Below are 19,831 nucleotides of genomic sequence, written 5' to 3'. Positions count from 1 at the left end.
AACGTGAGCAGTTCTCTGCTGCCACACTCGCAACTATGGACTACTCAGCTGCTGCTAGTGAGGCCGACGCTCTTCACGGCGCCTCACCCTGGGGTTCTTCTTCTCCCCGTGCCTCTAGAGGGTTTGCCCAACCCCCACCAGATTCTCCAGAGTCACCACAACCAATCCGAGGGCATTCCTACAATCAATCCCAAGACAGCATTCCTGATAGCCCTTACCTACCTCCTCCGAATCAATCTAATGTGTCTGCTCCTAGAGATGGCGGGGCCTCCGGAGATCGGGTCGCTGCTCCACAGCATCAAAATCCAGAAGAGGCCGCAGCGCATGCACAGGCTTCCGCAATACATCCCCAAGATATCCAAGGAGCAGCGGTTGGGCAACAATATGCTGGTCAGCCGCAGCAACGACCCGGCGCAGCAAGATATCATAGTGCAAGGCAGAACAGGCCGGTACCGCAATATAAACTACAAGCCAAAGTGACTGCGCTGGAGCGAACGGGACGCAAAGATCCCGTTATCAGATTCGATGTTTATGTACGTTGCGGTTGTCTATGGAGAGGGTGCAAGCTAACAGTTCTGAAAGACTAACCTCCCCAAATTTCGTACAACTCAATTCCGAGATGTCCGTCGGACACACTCGGAATTCGTCAAACTTGCGGACCATCTTATATCTTCGAACCCAGAGGCCATCGTCCCTGCCGTGCCTCCCGCTCAGACTTCAGCCGGGGTAGGCACTGACGAAGATGAAGCCCGGGTCAAGGCGGCAATTCAAAGATGGTTGAATGCTGTATGTGGCAACGATGTCCTCATGCGTGATGAGGAGATGGTATTTTTTGTGGAGAGTGATTTTGGGTACTCCCCTGTGGTGAGAATGAAACAACCAGCGACTGGTGTAAGGCGGAAAGTCTTAAAACAGTTCGCACCACCGCCTGATGATACGCCTGAGCTGCACGATGCGAGGCCTATTGTCAAGGCATTCTACCTCAGTTCGCTGGACACAAGCCAAAGACTTGAGAAGGTGGTTAAGGCCAGACGCGGTGAGTTGTGGGTGGAACGCTTTCAGGTTCTTCGTTTGCTGACATTTTCACAGCACTTGGCCTCGCAGAATCGTCCCTTGGAGAAAAACTTGGGCAAATGAGTGTTCAAGAGATACACCCAGGTCTGGCGACAGCATACCGCAAACTCGGGCGCATTATTCAAACATGCGGGGATTACCACGCCGCGCAAGGAACTGCTGAAGCCACGACATTAGGGGATGCACTTGCGTATCACTCCTCTGACGCTTTCATCGTCAAGGAAACTTTGACGAATCGACATATCCTGCTCCGGGAGCTCCTCCAGACAGAGGCATCCCGCCGGAGTAAGGAAAACGCGGTCCAACGCCTCAAAAGCTCTTCCAGCGTTCGCAGAGATAAAGTTGATGAAGCGATCTCTGCGCTCGACGAAGCAATCTCTCAAGAAAACTACCTTCGCTCCAAAACCCAACGCGTGACCGCAAATTTACTGCTCGAGAAAAGACGCTGGTTCAGTCGCACGTCCGCTGAATTCATGCTCTCCCTTCGTGAGTACGTGTTGCGTCAAATCGAAGCAGAGCGCCGCACGCTTGCAACTCTCGAAAGTGTTAGGCCGGATATCCGGGCAATTGATGCGTCTGGTGGTCTGAGCAGATTGGGGCGGGAGAACCATCCCACCGTAAGGCGGATTAGCATGGCCAGCAGTCAGGGTGCGAAAGGCGATGCATGGTCTGGTGTTCCGCGGAGCAGGGATGCTCTTTCTAGAAGCATGTCTGGAAGCTTTGGCCCTGGCGCGCTGGGTGTTCCTCTTCCAGAAGAGAGTGAAAATGGGACGAATGGTGCAGGAGTGGCTCAAGGGGGGCGACCGAGAAGTGCGACCGGAGCCAGTCTGGAGAGGGTCAAGGAAGACGAAGATGAAGATCGTGTCGATGCTAGGAACGCCGCCAGTCGGTTGGCGCAAAGCACCTTCTGATCTTTTGGTGCTGTGTAGTGAGGTCTACATGTCTCCAGTGCGATTGAACATCGTTCGAACCGTTGTCCCTGGCCTGGAAACTCAAAGAGGAAAATACCGAGTACCTCAGACGTCAATGCGCGCAAAAGAAAGATTGCTTTTCATGAAGAATTCAGCGAAGGGGAGACAACTGAGAAACTTGACATCAATGACAAGTGGGAAGGGGGGCAAGGTTCTTCTATCTATCCAAGCTCATTGCTACTGTATAGGATTTCCTATTCAGCATGGTGTAGCGTGTGAATATTGTCCCATTCAGCACAGGACTGGTCCCCCTTTAGCAAGTATCAGGACTGAGAGGGAAGAAACACCACTGTCCGGTTCATTATCCGGCCCCGATTCATCGTAGCTCAACTGTTTTTCCATCCTCATATCTAGGCCCCTGATCGATCCCAACATCTCCCTGCCTGCTTCGCCCTCGTCCAGCAAGCTCGTCTAGTCGCTCCACAGCTTTCAAGTCTGACGCGACATTCCACTTAGACAGGATTGGGCCTCTTTCCTGCTTTTCCTCTTTGTTTGGGATATTTGTTGTTTTCTGATGAACACTCAGGACATATTAAAAATTAGGGGCAAAGCCGGATAAGGCCACTTTTCGCGTTGTATTGCACATGCTGTTGGTCCAGGTGTCTCGTTATTTTCTCACATACACTGTCGTTCGGGGACATATTATGTCAGACGTATCCAGGTCTTATTGGTCTGTAAGGTCGTTGAGCCTTCGGCGACTACGAAGCCTCGCGTAAGTTGCTTAGAGTTGATAATGATCTCTCTATGGATCGTTTTTCGGTCGCGCAGATAATGTCGTGTCGCAGTTCTCAGCTTTGTAGGGAATGACGATCTTAAAAACTCGGCCCCAGGCTGCTCAACAGATCCTTCAGCCTCTCCCCTTCCATGCTGCTTGACACAAGATTCTCGGCGAGCTGCGCGTCTGCCTTTATATTTCCACGCTCGACACCATTACCGTTGACGGATCCATGGGTTGGTATAGCGGTGTCCAAGGTTGTGTCAGATGAGCTTTTCATACTCATCCGCCCAGTGTTGTAGGCGAGATGAGCCGGGATGCTGCCCACAGGACCGACAGCTGCTGGGGCGGCGAAACTGAAGCTGCGCGGTTGTATGGCAGGGCTGTCGACAGGTGTGCCGTTTGGGCTGGTGCTAGTTCCTCGACTCCCACTTCCAATCGCACCCCAGGGATTGTGACTTGGAAAAGTGGTGGCGCTCGGGGATCTCATTGGTACAATGTGGCTATGACCCTGAATATAGGGGTTGATTCCAGTAGGAAATTGCAGCTTCTTAATTGTAGCGTGCAAGATGTCCCGCTCTGTAAGTAGTGCGTGGCGCTCCTGGCTCATGTTTTCGATTTGCGCATTCAGCTGAGATTTTTCTGCTTGGAGAGCCTCGATTGTGTCCATCAAAGCGTGCTTCTCTCGCTGCGTTTGCTGGACGAGACCGCGGAGGAACTCATTATCCGCTTGGAGGTGAGTAGCGAGACCAAGGTCCATGCTCATGCGAGGAGAAGGGGTGCTAGGCCGGCTGTGGTTTATGAGCGGAGTGACAGGTCTGGAGACTGCATTGCTGCCATTGCCGGTACTCTCGCATTCGGCATTGTGAGTATTCACGCCAGCAAGAGACGACACCGAGGCGGATGACCGATTTGAAATAGCAAGTTTGTTTAATGCGCGTTCCAGAGATCTGCCTGCTTTGGCCGGTTCCCCTGGAATAACCTGGCGAGGTGCAGCCGTGTAATGGCCCGTATCATGATGAGCGTATACTAATTCAATGTCAGTACTGGAAAACCACATTGGAAGGCCCCTGAACGCCTTTCAGCCTGGCGCAATCAACTCACAGCAATCGTCTTCAGAGTATTTGCAACTCCCTTTTTCCCACCACCAGAAACAAGTAAGATGTTTCACAGAGCGACGGTTGTGACTATCCTGGCTGTCTCCTGGTGAGGGCAAGGATGAACTAGCCCGTGAGCTAGGTCGGGTGCGGATGTGCATTGAGCGTTGACTTGTGCCTTCACCTTCACCTTCAGTCTCTGAATCTTGCTGAATCCGCACAACTATAGGGACAGATGACGAACGGGACTCTCCTCGTGGGCGAACACCTTGCTCGGTGGGCCGTGACCGACGAGAAGGCGTTTGCTGCATGGTTGCACTTCCTGGAGAATTAGGAGCTGACTTTGATGGGTCTGGATAAGCAGGGAACGACTGCTGCAAAGGACTGTGCACGAGGGGGCTGCTGCTGTGACGGGGCACTGAAGGGGAAGGCACGCGAGCCCAGCGATTAGGGTTGGGATGGAGTCGTGAACGAGAGGCCATTCCTGAGAGACGAAACGACTTGGGCTCAGTGGGCGCACCGAGCGGCACTTTTGAGGATGAAGCTAGTGACGATTCTGATGACATGGTTGCGTGAGAAGTGAGCAGTGATGATGAGGATGTGAAGGTAGAGAGGAAGAAAGAGTTGTGGTGAGAGGGAAAGTTGGCAAGATGGAGCAGTCGAGAATGGGTGCAAGATGAGGAGGACAGAAAGAAACATTCATCTTGGAGCTGGTGAGGCAGAATTCACTGGTCTGATTGATCATCTTTGTTGTTGTGGTTGTTGTCAGATACGTTTGCTCCCTTATGCCTCCCTTTTCACTTCACTTCTGGGACAATTCAGTCGCAGTCAAAAGAGGCTGCTTGCAGGTTCATGCTTACTGTTTCGCCTTCTTCCCTCCCCTGCTGTTGCCTTCTCCATTGTTCGATCTTGTCGCGAAACCCCTCAGGAAACTCATCATATCGGGTAGCTCCGTCATCTGCAAGAACAAGATACTGTGCTTTGTCCTTTAGGAAGATGTGTGCCCCCAAGGCTGGGAGAGCAGGTTCGGCCCCGACCACTGTTCCCAGAGTCACCTCAGTGCGATCTGCCTCGAAAAAGTACCGCATGAAGACCGCAGAGCCACAGGACTTGCAGTGGCCGCGCTCCGCAATGTCACTCGCATACCAGATATCTGGCTGCTGTTTCCATTTGACTGCCGACGCAGGAATAGCAACGAATCCTAGATACGGTCCACCTGAAACGCGTTGACAAGTGACGCAGTGACAGGCTGTCAGGCCAAGGGGCTGAGCTTGAGTCTCATATTGGACGCGCCCGCAGGCACAGCTCCCTTTGATCATGCTGGAAGGGCAACCAAACCGGTGCCAGAAGAATTAAGATGCCTAAATATGTTACAAGAGGACGTGAAGGAGTTTACAGTGTTCGTCACTGAGTCGCTGCGGATCTGAATATAAAAGCCAATTGCAGAAAGGAGATGAGAATGCTCCAAATATTTGTCTCCGCAGATTTGGAGTGGTTCCGCTCTCAAGTGCTGCAAGAACACCGCAGCATCCATTCTACATGCTGGCGCGAACAATGCGAACAAGATTGCAGATCCACCCGTGAGCCTTTGCTACACACAAGGGCATTTCGGTATTGAGACTCCGCGCCTGGAGCATGGGCCTTGAGCTGAACCTGCGGCACAAAAAATGACTGCGGAAAGCAGCACCCTGTCAATAGTCTAAGGACTGGGAGAACCCATTACGGCTGAACGGTAAGAATTGACTAAATGGTCTGCCATTGCCCATAGTTGCTACGAAAGCTCATACGAATATTCTCACTGAACAAACAACATTGGAGACTGATACCAAGACTCAATAACGCAGCCATTGACTGCAAAACGGCCGTCTAAGACAAAAGGTCGCTTCAGGATGTGGCAAAACCAACAACATCAACGCAACAAATATCATGACCATGGCATAACCGATTGGTCTATAGGCCTGTATATACCCTAAGAGACTCTTTTAAACTGACACAGCCAAAAGCCCATGTCTTGTCAAAGCGGCGGTCGTTTCGTGGTTCCGCAAACTCTGCCTGCGAACTATCGGTCAGTGCTTGATTGAGGTCGTCGCAGGTGGTCGGGGCATGTACAGATCAATGCCAAAAACACCATCCTTAGTGTCGCGTTTCTCTATTTCCGGAACGATGACCTCGGCCGCTGTCTTCATGTCCCTGCGGGTTCGGTCTCTGCTGCGGGGTCGACTGATTGTCGTAAGACACCCCTCTGGAATTGTGTTCGTCCGCCTCTTGGCTTCGATTGATCAGGCGTCGAACCACGAAAAGCAGCGGAAGGCACATTGTCTCGGGCGTGTGGTGGTGGCGGTGGATTCCGAGGCTCGACTGCGCTTGGATTGTATGTAAATTTGAGATTCTGTCTTGCGTATGTACAGTGTAGATTTGTCCTCAGGCTGTGGGATTGCGATTGCTGCTCGGTGAGGTGGGAGCGATCGTCCAGTGCCATTGCTCTTATATATAGCGGTCTCAATTAACCATCCCATGACCCTCCCTGCGGATGACGAGGCAGACAAGGGCGTCGGAGGAACGCCAGTGTGCGCAGTGGCATATCTTTGATACGCTATCGACAACAGTTGGGCTGTTGTCGCTGGGTCAGTGACCCTGGTGCTGCTGAGATGCAAGACGCGATGAGATTGCGCATTGCCGTCTTGGGAAGTCGATTCGACGCCAGGTAACCCGGAAGCCTGACTACAGTGGCCAATGGCGTCCTTGATGCGGAGGTCTCAAGTCATATCTCCGTACCTCGTACAATCGAAGCGATAGTCCCAATTGGGTTGAATTTGCGAAGCTACCCTTGTGGAATAAACCGCCATTGGAGATACAACAGTCTGATGTCGAACGAGGCTGAGTCGGATGAGGTGTTGCCGCACAATCCCTCGCCTCCAAAGCAATCCTGTCAGGGGGATTCCCCCTCACCCTCTTCCTAGGAGGTAACATCAACCTATCACCACGACAGCAGAGCGATGAAACTATCGGGTCTGTCCAATGCAGATAACCATTCGATGTCATTCTCGATCCACTATCGATTCGTTGGAAACGGGACAGCAAGAACATTGACCGAGATGGGTTCATACATGTATTCCCTTGAAGGGCGGCTTTGAGGGGGATAACAATCACGGCTGACCTTGTGAGTGTCCAGAACAAACCACCTCAACCACCTCTTACTCCACTTCTAGTGGTTGAATGAGGTGGACCGATCTATCCTGCAACTTTTGCTGCATGGCGTTTGATCAGACCAAGGCGCTCGGCTTCGCTCTCCACACACTCGGGAATTTCTTCCATAATTCCATGCATAGCAGGTTTCCAACCCAGCAGTTTCTTTCCTCGAATGGATACCCCCCTTGAGTTGGTCCCCATCAGCAGCCTGGCATTGGGGAGAAATGTTTCAGCTTCTGCCGGACTCAGGCTTTCCACGGTTGCTTCTGGCAGTAGACCATTTTTATGAGCAACATTTGCAATTTCCTGGATCAAATCTCCCCATACAAAAGGACCGTTCTCAGCCAAATAATAACCCTGGTCATTCCAGGTCGCCGGCGAGCCGCCATTGAGAGCAGCCTCGCCGAGGAGAAGGTAGAGGTTCGACAAGTCCTGAACGTGGATTTCGTGCCAGATATTTTCCCCCTTACCGACTTTGAAGGCCTTGTGGCGCTTTAGAAAGCTTGAAGTCGCCATGTATATTTGAACCGAACGTGTATTGTCTGGGCCTCTACCTCGACCCCATATCGTTGGAGGACATACGATCGCCGTCTTTACCTTTTCCGATGAAGCAGCCAAAACAATCTTATCGACCTATATAGATTGGAAAACGTTATATCAGCAAAGGACTAACAGGAGAGTAGATGGGAGGGGGACATGTTCGCTTCACCTAGGGGCAGCTTGCTTTGTCGTGCGACCTCCGGCACCTCCAAAGAGAGATAAAAAAGACCACAGGTGATTGATGCGTCAGACACACAACACCTCATTTTAGGTCATATGTGATATTAAAAGGGTGATAGCATGGTGTACTTACATTCCTGTGAGCAGCGTGGTCGGGTTGAGATATCAATTCGCCCACGTTGTCCCAGTCGTCATACACTTTATCCAATCTGTTACCAAAGTCGGCAAGGTCAATTGTTTCCCAGCCGAGAATTAGTGTTCCGGATGTATGAATCCAGTAACCAGTGCCTTCGCGGTTTCTCCGTGCGAGCCCTTTAGCAATAGCGCGCGCCGAAGCCTCATGGTCGCAGTTGGCAAAGTGATAGACGATGTCGGAGTTGGCAGCCTCCTCCTCGATCAGGTCTACAGTGTCCAAGTCTCCGTAGACCAACCTCACTTTCGGATAGACAGCAGCAACTTTGGCGCCTTTGTCACTGTTCCGAACCAGGCATGTGAGTTCCCATTCTGGGTGTTTTTGTGAGATGAGGTAGAGAGCATCGCCCCCTATATAGCCAGTAGTTCCAGTTGCAAAGATCTTAGCCATGCCGTCGTTACAGATTGAACAAGAAAGATCTTAACCAAGGGTTTTATATGATGATGCTGGCTAGGCTGCTGTCTGGAGTTCCACTGTCGTCAGGCTGTCAGGGTGCAATGACGTTTATGTTCAAGAGTTATTGAAACTGCGCTATGGGTATAAATTATTCACCGTAATCTCACGCTTTTCCATAACCGGATTTCTTTCGTACTGTCCCTCTCTTCACGCATCAAAGGCCAACACAGTCCCATCACCTTCCCCTTCCTCCGACGCGACGATCCCTTTCCCTTGAAACAACCCTCAACTTGACGACTTTGCAGCTGTACGCGAAGCCTAAGCTGTTCAGTACTGCTCGTCATATCCAAATCGACCGCCCTTTGTTGAACTGGATGTCGCAGCCTCCTCCATGAAAACTACGAGGACAGACCTCTTGAAGACAGCCTTGTCGGGGCCGCAGTTTTTGACGACTGGACGTGATGCCCCTGCCGCCTGGCGCTAAGAGGAAGCGACCGGAGCGAACATATTCAGATGATCAGCCACATTCTCGTCCCTCACCTCATCGACCGGGAAATCTCAGTCTCGCCCAGTCAACGGCGTATCACGCGTCAGGAAATGATCGTGACTATAGCCAACAACGTGGAAGAGGTGGTCGGCGATCAAGCAGAGGAGGTCGAGGCGGCAACCCTGCGTCTAGCCCAGTCCATCATCAAGCAGACAAACCTCCTCCCGCGACCAAGGCGCCATTAGCCGAACGTGAGCTCAGCACGTCAAACGGCACAATGTTCACAGCTCAGCAAGATCCTCACGACAGCGGTGCCTTATCTCCCCCCCCGCCTGAACCTCAGCCTTACAATTATACCTACTTGACAAACGCAGTTTGTGAGTCATGGCAGACTGGGGGAAGGGAAGATGTCCTGCGGCAGGGTCTGCAAAGTGTGCAGGAAGAAGATGGGACACAACTCATCGCTTTGATGCAGGAGCTTGTCCAGACCGTTGTTTTCGGCAGGCTTAGTCCATCAGAAGCAGGTGACCTCGTCAAACAAATGCTTAACAGCGAGATTGCAGATGAAGATAGTCAGCAGACACCACATCCCACAGCCTTGCAAGCCGCCCTCCTGGATTCTATATCTGTCGTCTTCGAGGGCAACCCTATGATGCCGCTCGATCGCCTTTCTGCATTTGTCCTTTCAACTGAAATATCTCACGACTTACTACGACATGAGCTCGACGCAACTTTGCTGGAGAAATTGGATCTGATCAGGAATACATTCAATCGCATGGGCATCAGAAAGCAGACCAATCTTCTCTACAGACAAGCGAATTTCAATCTTATGAGGGAAGAGTCGGAAGGGTTCGCAAAGTTGATGACTGAGTTGTTCACTACCAGCAGCAGCGAAGCCCCGACTGCAGAAACCGTCGAGGATACGGTAGAAAAAGTCAAGGCTATGATCGGTGCATTTGATCTAGACGTGGGTCGAAGTTTGGATGTCGTTCTGGACGTCTTCAGTGCCGTTCTAGTGAAGCAATGTCGGTTCTTCGTCAAATTCCTTCGCGCTAGTCCATGGTGGCCTCGATCAACAACCTCATCCAAGAAAATTCCAACTCTGACAGGCCTTCCAAAGTGGGCACTTCCTGGCTCTCCTGATTGGCACCTCACAGAAGAGCAAAAACAGATTGTGGCCGAGGAAACCCGGACTCGTGATGAGGCTTTTTGGGCTGTGGCTCGAGAGCGAGGCCTTGAAGCTTTCTATCTACTCGGAAGATCACAAGTGCCGCAGGAAGTTTTGGAAAGGGCTTCATCATCATCAGGCGACGATCTACTCGCCCAGTGGATTCGCGAAACTGGCACATTGCCGCCATCGGGTAATCGAGACGCTGCACAGCTTCTGGGATTTAAACTCCGTTTCTACTCATCGTCGCCAGCGAGGGATGAAACAGATGTCCTTCCAGATAATCTCATCTACCTCTCCGCTCTCCTCATCAAGATTGGGTTTGTCTCGCTCAAAGACTTGTACCCCCATATCTGGAGAACGGACGATGTAATGGAAGAGCTTAAAGAGCAAAAGACTCGAGAAAAGCAAGAGCGAGAACGGGCTGCCAGGCCTGGAGCAGGTGCCAGGAATGCCCTCACGGCGGCTGGGGCATTGGTAGATGATACTTTACCTGCACCACCTCGTCTGAAAGAGTCAACCACACGAGCCAACACCCCATCCAAAGAACCAGAGGCAGATAAGGTGACCTCGAAAGAGAACGAGCCTGCGGACCAGAAAGTTCTTTTACTTAAGAGCCTGCTGGCCATTGGGGCACTACCCGAAGCTCTCTTTATCCTTGGTCGCTTCCCTTGGTTGATGGCACTAATTCCCGACCTTCCAGAATATGTATACCGGATACTGCATCACTCCTTGAGCAAAGTGTACGGGATGGTACAACCTCTACAAGATCGTCCAAGTCTCCGGAACCAGAAACCCAGCTATGAGACCGACGTCCCGGGTGTCCCGAAAGGACAGGTCAAAGTTGTGGAAACAGCCGAGAGAAAGGTACTCCGATGGGCTCAGCTGGACAAAAATGATAGCCTCGACGGCACTGATTATCGGTTTTATTGGGATGAGTGGAACGACAATATTCCAGTCTGTCAAACTGTCGAAGATGTCTTTACACTTTGCGACACTTTGCTACCCCTCGTTGGCGTCAAGATCGGACAAGATTCAGGCCTTCTCCTTAAGATTGCCCGGATTGGAAAGCACAATCTACAGGTTGACAAAAGCGAGTCTACCCGATCTCGATGGTTGGATCTAGTCAAGCGTACTCTCCTACCATCGCTGAGCTTGACCAAATCAAATGCGGGTGTGGTCAACGAGGTCTTTGAGCTAGTCAGCACTTTCCCGGTGAATGTCCGCTATCTGATGTACCTCGAATGGTCGTCTGGAAGAACGTCTCGCAACCCCGACGTCAAATCAGCGTTTGATCAAGCCAGGGCTGAGACCAAGGATATATTGAAACGAATATCCAACACCAATGTACGCCCGATGGCGAGAGCCTTGGCTAAGATTGCCTTTGCCAACCCACATATCGTGATTACCACTGCACTAACTCAGATTGAAGTATACGACAGCATTGCTGAAGTGTTCGTCGAAGGTGCACGGTATTTCACGGATCTAGGTTACGATGTTCTCACTTGGGCTATTGTAAGCTCAATGGCAAGGACTGGAAGAAATCGTACTCAGGAGGGCGGCATCTTCGCGAGTCGTTGGCTTTCAGCGCTTGCAGTGTTTGCGGGGAAGATTTACAAACGATACGGCATGATGAAACCTGGTCCAATATTACAGTACGTTGCCGAACAACTTGAGCATGGTAATACAATGGACCTCAAGATGCTGGAACAGATTGTACTTTCCATGGCTGGAATTGCAACTGACACGAGTTACAACGATGCACAATTACAAGCGATGGGGGGCGGACCTCTCTTGCAGTCTCAGACTATCCTTCAACTGCTTGATCGACGGCATGACTCGAAGAAGACCTCGGAGAGACTGATGAAATCACTTCAAGACACAGGTTTGGCTGCTAAATTTTTGATTTCCATGGCACAGCAACGACAAGCATGTGTCTTTGAGGAAGAACAAGTGCCTCTTAAAGCAATCGGCAACACCTACGACGAGGTCCATCGAGTAATGGTGCAGTATCTTGACCTTCTGAAAACAAACCTCTCCCCAGAAGAATTTCGAGCCACGATTCCTGATGTGGTGAGCCTGCTCATTGACTACGAAATTCGCCCCGAGATTGCATTCTGGATCAGCCGGCCCTTGATTTCCAGGCAAATTCAGGAGTACGACAAAGAGAATGCAAAAGACCAGCGAACCGAGGAAGTCAAAGAGGTGAATGGTGATGTTGAAATGTCAGACCAGATAAATGCCAGCTCAGAGGAGGATGGCGAGGCTGTTGAAACAGAAAATCTGATGAATGACTCACCAGCTGCAAGCGACACAATGGGCCCTGCGCTTGAACTCGATGCTAGCAAGACTCCTGCACAGTCAGATGCAACGACAGATGATTGTTGGCATCCCGTGATGAAAGAGCTTATGACCGCCATTCAACCTCACCTCCCCGAAGACGTTGTGGACATTGTGGGAACTGGGTTCTACGCGACGTTCTGGCAATTGTCGTTGTACGATATCACCATCCCTGGCAAATCGTATGAAGACGAGCTCTCCAGACAGCATAAGAAAATCGCAGCGATTTCGGCAGACCGCACCGATGTCAGTGTTTCTGGAACAAAGAAGAAGGAGCTCGCGAAGAGAGAAATACAGGATCTCATCGACAAGCTACTCGCCGAAAATAAAGAGCATCTAAAAGCTTTTGCAGAGAGCAAAGCTCGGCTACAGCGCGAGAAGGAGCAGTGGTTCCTCGGAAAAGCCAGGATGGACAAGGCATTGAACACCACGCTCATCGAGCATTGCTTCCTCCCCCGGATGCTGTCTTCTCCGCTGGATGCCTACTTCTGCTTCAAATTTGTCAAGTTTCTGCACGGGGCTGGAACGCCGAATTTCAGAACGCTCGGTTTTTACGATCTTTTCTTCAAGCCTGCCCGACTTATCTCGCTGATATTCATGTGCACATCAAAAGAAGCAGATAATCTGGGAAAATTCCTCAATGAGGTGCTGAAAGATCTTGCTCGTTGGCATGCTTCTAAAACAATATATGAACGGGAAGGCTGGGGTCTTAAGAAAAATCTCCCTGGGTTTGCTATGAAAGTTGAAGCAGGAAAAGTCGTTTCCCTGCTGGATTTTGAGAGTTTCCAAAGAGTGCTCTACAAATGGCATGGGAATCTCCACACGGCTCTTCAGAAATGTCTGACATCCCCGGAATACATGCACGTCAGGAACGCGATTTCTGTCCTACGCGTGATATCAGGGGTCTATCCCGCGGTCAATTGGCACGGCACAGGATTGCAGAAGGCAGTCGATAGGCTCCGCGATTCTGACAAAGAAGATCTGAAAGTTTCATCTCAAGCCCTGCTAGGTGCCTTGCATAGGCGGGAGAAGGTGTGGGTGGGGTTGGACACCTTTCGCAAAGGGCCAGAAAGGAACGGCGAGCCTGAGCGTGATCCATCCCAACAGAAGACTTCTTCCTCACAAGAACCTCCAGCTGCCAGCATTATGGCAACCAAAAAGGAAGGGAATTCTGAACTCAAGGATGCTGAAATGACGGATGCACCATCGAAGTCAGAAGGGAAAGATGCTCCCGAAAAGAAAGATGGTGAAGAACCGAGCAAGACTGCGAAGCCCCAAGCTACCAGCGGGCCCCATACGCCAGCTTCTAGGACAAGCTCCAGACCAGGGAACACCAATGGCGCCTCGACACCATCTCGACAAGGCACTGAGCCTCTAGCGAACGCAAAACGAGAGTCGAGGCCTCCGCGCGCAGAAACGTCCAAGCCCCATGAACTTCCCAGGCGGCTTACCCCTCCTCCATCTCGGCCTTCTGCGAATCTTCCGAACCGACCAGAGCTGGTGGAATCTCGGAATGGTCATCGAGAAAGTCCACGCCTGTCGAGTCGCTTGGAAGTTGACGCTCCGAGACTACCACTTGACGTGCGGACCAGTCGAGATTCAAGACTAGGATACCGAGGGTTGGAACGACCAGACCGACCAGACCGTTCGGATCCTGGCTTTGACGATTACGAGCGACATGCCCGGAGGTATGAACGCCCGGATGGCTCAGGCCATGGCACCCGTGAGGAACGAGGGTACGGTCGAGAGCACGACAGGAGAACTCCATACGATCGACCTCCTGCTCATGAGAGAGATCGTCCACCCGTGCGCCCTCCCCCAACAGAACGTGAGCGGGAAGGCCGTGGAGCCGCTCCAAGATCAAGACCTCCATCAGCTCTGGAATCCTCTAGACCAGAACCACAACCTCCTCAGAAGAAGGACATCGTCCCGGAGCCTCCACAGACGATAGTTAATCCACCGCGCACTTCGTTGATTGGGGACGGCAATAGTGACCGAAGATCGCTTCCGGGTTCGACGGCGCTTGGGCAAGAGAAGTCGACACGATCATCACGGCCGAGTTCACCAAGAAGAGAAGATGACCGGCGGGCGTATCCCCGTCGCGACGCGGACGATCGGCTCAGGCCAGAAACTGCATCCACCCGGCAAATCTCTTACACACCTGCTTCTCTCGAGCCAGGTGTCAATTCTTCTCGTTCTAGTGCAGCAAGTTCGTACAAGAGAGACCCACGAGACCTCAGACAGCCCCCTCCTGTTGACTTGCAGCACGGCAGGCTGGAGCAAGAATCGACGCAGCAACCGGCCGGCTCGCAGACCCCGGATCGTGGTCAAGAGTCTGATGTGCCCTCTGGGCCTCGTGGTCGGCCAACGTCAGGAGGATCGAGGATGAGAGCTCCCCCACTCAATACGCAAGTGCCGCCATCCTCGAATACCGATCGACCAACTCCTACTGGACCTTCGAGACGACATGGACGGACTAGTTCCTATGCCGAGCCCTCATCGACCCCTTCCACTCCTGCTGCTGATGCGGTAGGTGTTCATCCTTCTCGCCTCAGCCAAATCGATTCAGCAGTCTCGGAAACCTCGCGCTCGAGTCAGGGTGCACCACCTGCGCCACCGACTCAGCCACCAGCAGGTCCAAGAGGAAGTGCTCCTCCTGGAGCTCCGTCTGGGCCGTCGCCCACAAGTAGAGGTCCACCATCCGGCCCACAGGCCGGAGACGGGAACATGCGCGGGGGACGAAACAACCGCAACCCTCTCGCCGCTGTCAACAACACCCTTGCCCAGGCTGGTACCTCGATCCGCGGTCGAGGCAATGCGAGACAGAGTAGTACGAACTTTGGTCCGCACATGCCCCCTCCGCCGCCACCGCCGCCACCGCCCGGTGGCCCAGCGGCTACCGGCCACAATCAAAGTTCTAATGGTTATCCACCACACGATTTGTTTGCTTCCTCGAACCCTAACGAAGTGCCAGTGGGCACCCGACCTCCGTCATCACGCCACGACAGCAACAGGGATCGCAGGGGCGAACTTAGCGAAGAGCGCGGACCTGAGAGGAGACCATCACGACATTCAAGTCGGCATGATGAATCACGTGGAGATAGAGAACATCGGAGTGAGCGAAATGGCCGAGATGGAGGGGAAGATCGATATGGACTCGGTGATGTTTCGAGGCGGGATGAGAGGCCGAGTAGGAGAGAGAATCACCCGCCAGAGGCAGACGATCGGCGAACTGGGTATTCGAGATCTGCTCCTTCAAGGGATGACAATCCATCCTCGAGAAAACACGGGCGGGGTGATGAACCGAGTAACTATGGCGGTCCTGGCCATGGAAGCGGCGGAGGCAGAGGAGGATCAAGGGTTTCAAGCGAAAGTAAACGGGCGCGACGCTGACCAGCAGCCAAAATGGACTGGTATGGTCGACTGAGAATTTCCATGCTTGTGCCAATATCTGGATGACACACTGGGTATGAATGTGGAAGCGTTGTATACCATGGACAGGAGCAGCCCACAGTCAACTTGAGCTTTCATTAAGCCAGCTTAGTTATTTTCCCCCAATTCAAAATGTGTTATTACAGATGTGCAATACCTAGTATTTGTGGTCTGCTTGAAGTCCTGACCGTGGGGGGATTGGATAGATCAGTGCTTTAGTAGGCAAGCCTGGCAAGTAAGTAACAAAGTGAGTTGCAAATCTGTGGAAGTGACAAGGCGGTTACCGGTCATCACACAAGACTTTCTCTTATAGCAGGTAAGCCGGCTTTTGGAGTTTGGCGTCTCCCAAAAAAGTTGCCAAAGAACACGTCTCGATGTCCCACTTCTAGTGGCATCACGTCTCTTGTCCAACTCCTATTTGATGCCACTTGTCCTTCCTGTTGTCAATCACATCCTCGACTTGCAATCACCACTTGGTTGTTGGACATTACTGCTCGATAGTGTGCAACCCTCTTCAGATGCTAACCCCGCCCATTTCACCATCACTATGAAGCGACGTCCGTCCACTCCCTAAAGTTATTTGTGTCGATGCTTTGAGAATGGCAGGCTACGGCTCCCAATATGGTAGTGGTCATGGCATGCCCTACCAAATGAATCAGGATCCCAGATATGCGGATCCTCAAACCCAACAACACCCTCCGAGTTTCCAGCCCTCGGTCAGCCCACAGCCAGGCTGGCCGCAGTATGGTGGAGATCCAAACGCTCAGCATGTCCAAGCCAATGCACAACTGGCGCCCTCTCTGGGACAGGATGCGGGGCATATACCTCAACATCAAGATGTCATGAATGGCCTGGCGGCACAAATGGGAGGACTAGAAGTGGCGGGTGCGCCCGCACGATCTCACAGAAAGAAGGAGAGGCATGCATATCACGAGATAAGCCCAGCACCGACGGCGCCAGTGGGCGCTGCAGCACCTGCAGGGCCTTTTGGAGGAACCCAATTCCCCAGCGCTGGGCCAGGGGTAATCGCGGGACAACCAGCGGAGACATCGTTTGTGAACTCAGCAGACAGACTGCGCATGGGTGAGGAGGCTGTGGCCACACAAGGACGTGTTGACCCAGAGCAAATCCCGAGTGTGGCAAGATCACGAGACGTTGCGACACAATATTACCAGCTCAATGTCTATCCAACCATGGAGAAGCATCTTCCACCTCCCGCGGCTATTCCCTTCGTCGCCCACGACCAGGGAAATTCTTCACCCAAGTTCGCGCGGTTGACGGTCAACAATATACCTTCGACGGCCGAGGCTCTTGCGTCAACGGGGCTTCCACTGGGTCTTGTTCTGCAGCCGTTCGCTCCCCTCCAAGAAGGCGAACAGCCTATCCCTGTATTAGACTTTGGCGAACTCGGCCCTCCTCGATGTCGGAGATGCAGGACATACATCAACCCCTTCATGACCTTCAGATCTGGCGGCAACAAACTGGTGTGCAACATGTGTAGCTTCCCCAACGATGTGGCACCTGAGTACTTCGCACCTACGGACGCGGCTGGTGTCAGGGTTGACCGGTTACAACGGCCAGAACTCATGATGGGGACTGTGGAATATCTCGTGCCGAAAGAATACTATACAAAGGAGCCAGTTCCCATGCGGTGGTTGTTCATGATCGACATCACCCAGGAGGCTATCAATAAGGGGTTTGTCAACGCCGTTTGTCAGGGCATCCTGGACAGCATCTATGGACGTGAAGGTGAGATGTCTTCAGGTGAGGATACGTTGTCCATTGGACTACCAGCAGGGGCCAGGGTCGGCATTGTCACGTATGACAAGGAGGTGCAATTCTACAATCTTACACCTGGCCTGGACACCGCTCAAATGATGGTGGTGACAGACCTTGAAGACCCCTTTGTGCCTTTGGCAGACGGATTGTTTGTCGACCCCCAAGAATCGAAAGATGTGATCACAGCACTCCTGAAAGCTATCCCTACCATGTTCTCCACAATCAAGCACCCAGAGCCTGCATTACTGCCTGCGCTTAATGCCGCCCTGGCCGCCCTGACTGCCACTGGGGGCAAAATAATATGTTCACTATCGACATTGCCCACTTGGGGTCCCGGGAGGTTGCATCTTAGGGACGATGGCAAAGGCCGAGACACAGATGCGGAACGCCGTTTGTTCACTACTGAGCACCCGGGCTGGAAGAAGACCGCTGGGGCAATGGTGACTGCAGGTATCGGAGTGGACTTTTTCCTGGCCGCTGCAGGCGGAGGATATATGGACATCGCAACAATAGGACATATGTCACGACTGACGGGCGGTGAGATGTTCTTCTATCCAAATTTCGTCGCTCCTCGAGATTCTCTCAAGCTGCAGCTCGAAATCGAGCACTCTTTACACCGAGAGACAGGGTACCAAGCTTTGATGAAGGTGCGGTGCTCCAACGGCTTGCAGGTGTCTGCTTACTATGGGTCGTTTCTCCAGCATTCCTTCGGAGCGGATCTGGAGATTGGGACTGTCGACGCCGACAAAGCCATAGGGGTCACATTTACTTACGACGGCAAGTTGGATGCCAAGTTGGATGCCCACTTCCAGGCAGCGCTCCTTTACACCTCTGCTACCGGACAAAGGAGAGTCAGGTGCATAAATGTGGTGGCCGCGGTGAACGAAGGCGCTGCCGACACCATGCGGACCGTCGATCAGGACGCTGTTGTTAACATCATTGCCAAAGAAGCTTCGTCCAAAATCTCGGAGAAGTCCCTGAAAGACATTCGCGCGGGTATTACGGAGAAGACGATCGATATCCTGGCGGGATACCGGAAGAACTTCTCCGGCTCGCATCCTCCGGGACAGCTCGTGCTTCCAGAGCACCTGAAGGAGTTTGCCATCTATACGCTCGGCTTGATCAAGAGTCGGGCATTCAAAGGTATAGTTACATCAGCGAAATTGGGAGATTCTTCCACTGACACATTTGATGCAGGAGGTGTTGAGCCTACCGATCGCAGGGTCCATTCGGCTCGGCTGATGAGATCTTCCGGCGTGACAGAGACGGCTCTGTATCTTTATCCACGGATATACGCCCTCCACAACCTGAGTGCCGAGGATTGTTTCGCCAACGCCGAGACCATGCAATTAGTGGTCCCTCCTACTGTCCGGGCATCATTTGGCAGAGTTGAGGAAGGCGGGGTGTATCTGGTTGACGACGGACAGAATGTGCTGCTCTGGCTTCACGCACAAGTTTCGCCAAACCTGCTGGAGGATCTCTTTGGAGAAGGCAAAACCAGCCTGCAAAGCCTCGATCCCATGCTGAACGAGTTGCCGGTCTTGGAGACGCATCTGAATGCCCAAGTGCGGAACCTGTTGCAGTACATGTCCACGGTCCGTGGGAGCAAGGCTGCAAGCTTCACACTCGCAAGACAAGGACTAGATGGTTCGGAGTTCGAATATGCTCGGATGTTGGTAGAAGACCGCAACAATGAGGCCCAAAGTTATGTGGACTGGCTCGTCCATGTGCACCGGGCGATTCAGATGGAGCTGAGTGGGCAAAGGAAGAAGGAAGACACGGGAGATCACGAGGGGATCTTGAGTAACTTGACGGGGTTGAAGGCACCATACTGGACATGAAGATTGGCGTCTGAATCCCTGATGAGAACCATGCAGATATGCGGGGGATGTTGGGATGGTCCATTTCTAGTTGACCGGCGAAGGTGTATTTTTTTCGCCTCTTGACATTGAAACAAGAAGGTCAGGATCTAGCATAGCAAATAAGGCGCTTGATAACAGAGTCAATCTCGAAATCTGTTATCAAGACGGAGGTCAAATTGAGGAGCTAACAAGGATCAAGTTGGAGTAACACCGAGGTGAACAGAGCAAATAGACCTAGGTATAGACGTTTTGGGTGATGCCACGATGCCCAATGTAAATAGCCGTGGTGGCTGGCACACCGCTCACTACTGAGTACTCACTACTCACTGACTCGCAGTTTACACACTGATCCCTCCAGCGGAAGTTTTGCGCAGCCCAGTGGACACTACTGTAAGGCTGGAGAAGGCT

The 19,831-nt window shown here is 52.3% G+C and overlaps 5 protein-coding genes across 5 annotated transcripts; 3 read left to right on the top strand and 2 right to left on the bottom strand.

Annotated features, from left to right (window-relative positions):
- Positions 1 to 35: 35 nt before the first annotated feature.
- Positions 36 to 1,985, top strand: AYO21_01255 (hypothetical protein; the record flags this gene model as incomplete). The annotated part of the gene is made up of 3 exons (XM_022651238.1): positions 36 to 533; positions 583 to 1,036; positions 1,090 to 1,985. The coding sequence occupies 3 exons, from the start codon at positions 36 to 38 to the stop codon at positions 1,983 to 1,985; spliced, it is 1,848 nt and encodes a 615-aa protein (XP_022516211.1).
- Positions 1,986 to 2,857: 872 nt separating this feature from the next.
- On the bottom strand, positions 2,858 to 5,176 carry AYO21_01254 (hypothetical protein; the record flags this gene model as incomplete). The annotated part of the gene is made up of 2 exons (XM_022651237.1): positions 2,858 to 3,742; positions 4,718 to 5,176. The coding sequence occupies 2 exons, from the start codon at positions 5,174 to 5,176 to the stop codon at positions 2,858 to 2,860; spliced, it is 1,344 nt and encodes a 447-aa protein (XP_022516210.1).
- A 1,912-nt stretch (positions 5,177 to 7,088) lies between these two features.
- Positions 7,089 to 8,349, bottom strand: AYO21_01253 (hypothetical protein; the record flags this gene model as incomplete). The annotated part of the gene is made up of 2 exons (XM_022651236.1): positions 7,089 to 7,478; positions 7,900 to 8,349. 2 exons carry the CDS (start codon positions 8,347 to 8,349, stop codon positions 7,089 to 7,091), a joined length of 840 nt encoding a protein of 279 aa, XP_022516209.1.
- A 467-nt stretch (positions 8,350 to 8,816) lies between these two features.
- On the top strand, positions 8,817 to 15,777 carry AYO21_01252 (hypothetical protein; the record flags this gene model as incomplete). Its single annotated transcript, XM_022651235.1, has 2 exons — positions 8,817 to 15,273; positions 15,365 to 15,777. The coding sequence occupies 2 exons, from the start codon at positions 8,817 to 8,819 to the stop codon at positions 15,775 to 15,777; spliced, it is 6,870 nt and encodes a 2,289-aa protein (XP_022516208.1).
- Positions 15,778 to 16,381: 604 nt separating this feature from the next.
- AYO21_01251 (hypothetical protein) lies at positions 16,382 to 19,402 on the top strand (the record flags this gene model as incomplete). The annotated part of the gene is made up of 2 exons (XM_022651234.1): positions 16,382 to 18,704; positions 18,759 to 19,402. The coding sequence occupies 2 exons, from the start codon at positions 16,382 to 16,384 to the stop codon at positions 19,400 to 19,402; spliced, it is 2,967 nt and encodes a 988-aa protein (XP_022516207.1).
- Between the last annotated feature and the right edge of the window lie 429 nt (positions 19,403 to 19,831).

This window comes from Fonsecaea monophora (assembly GCF_001642475.1).
Source record: "Fonsecaea monophora strain CBS 269.37 chromosome Unknown Scaff5, whole genome shotgun sequence".
NCBI classification, from domain to species: Eukaryota; Fungi; Ascomycota; class Eurotiomycetes; order Chaetothyriales; family Herpotrichiellaceae; genus Fonsecaea; species Fonsecaea monophora.
The sequence above is the reverse complement of the archived record's forward strand: the minus strand, read 5'-3'. Positions and strand labels throughout refer to the sequence as shown.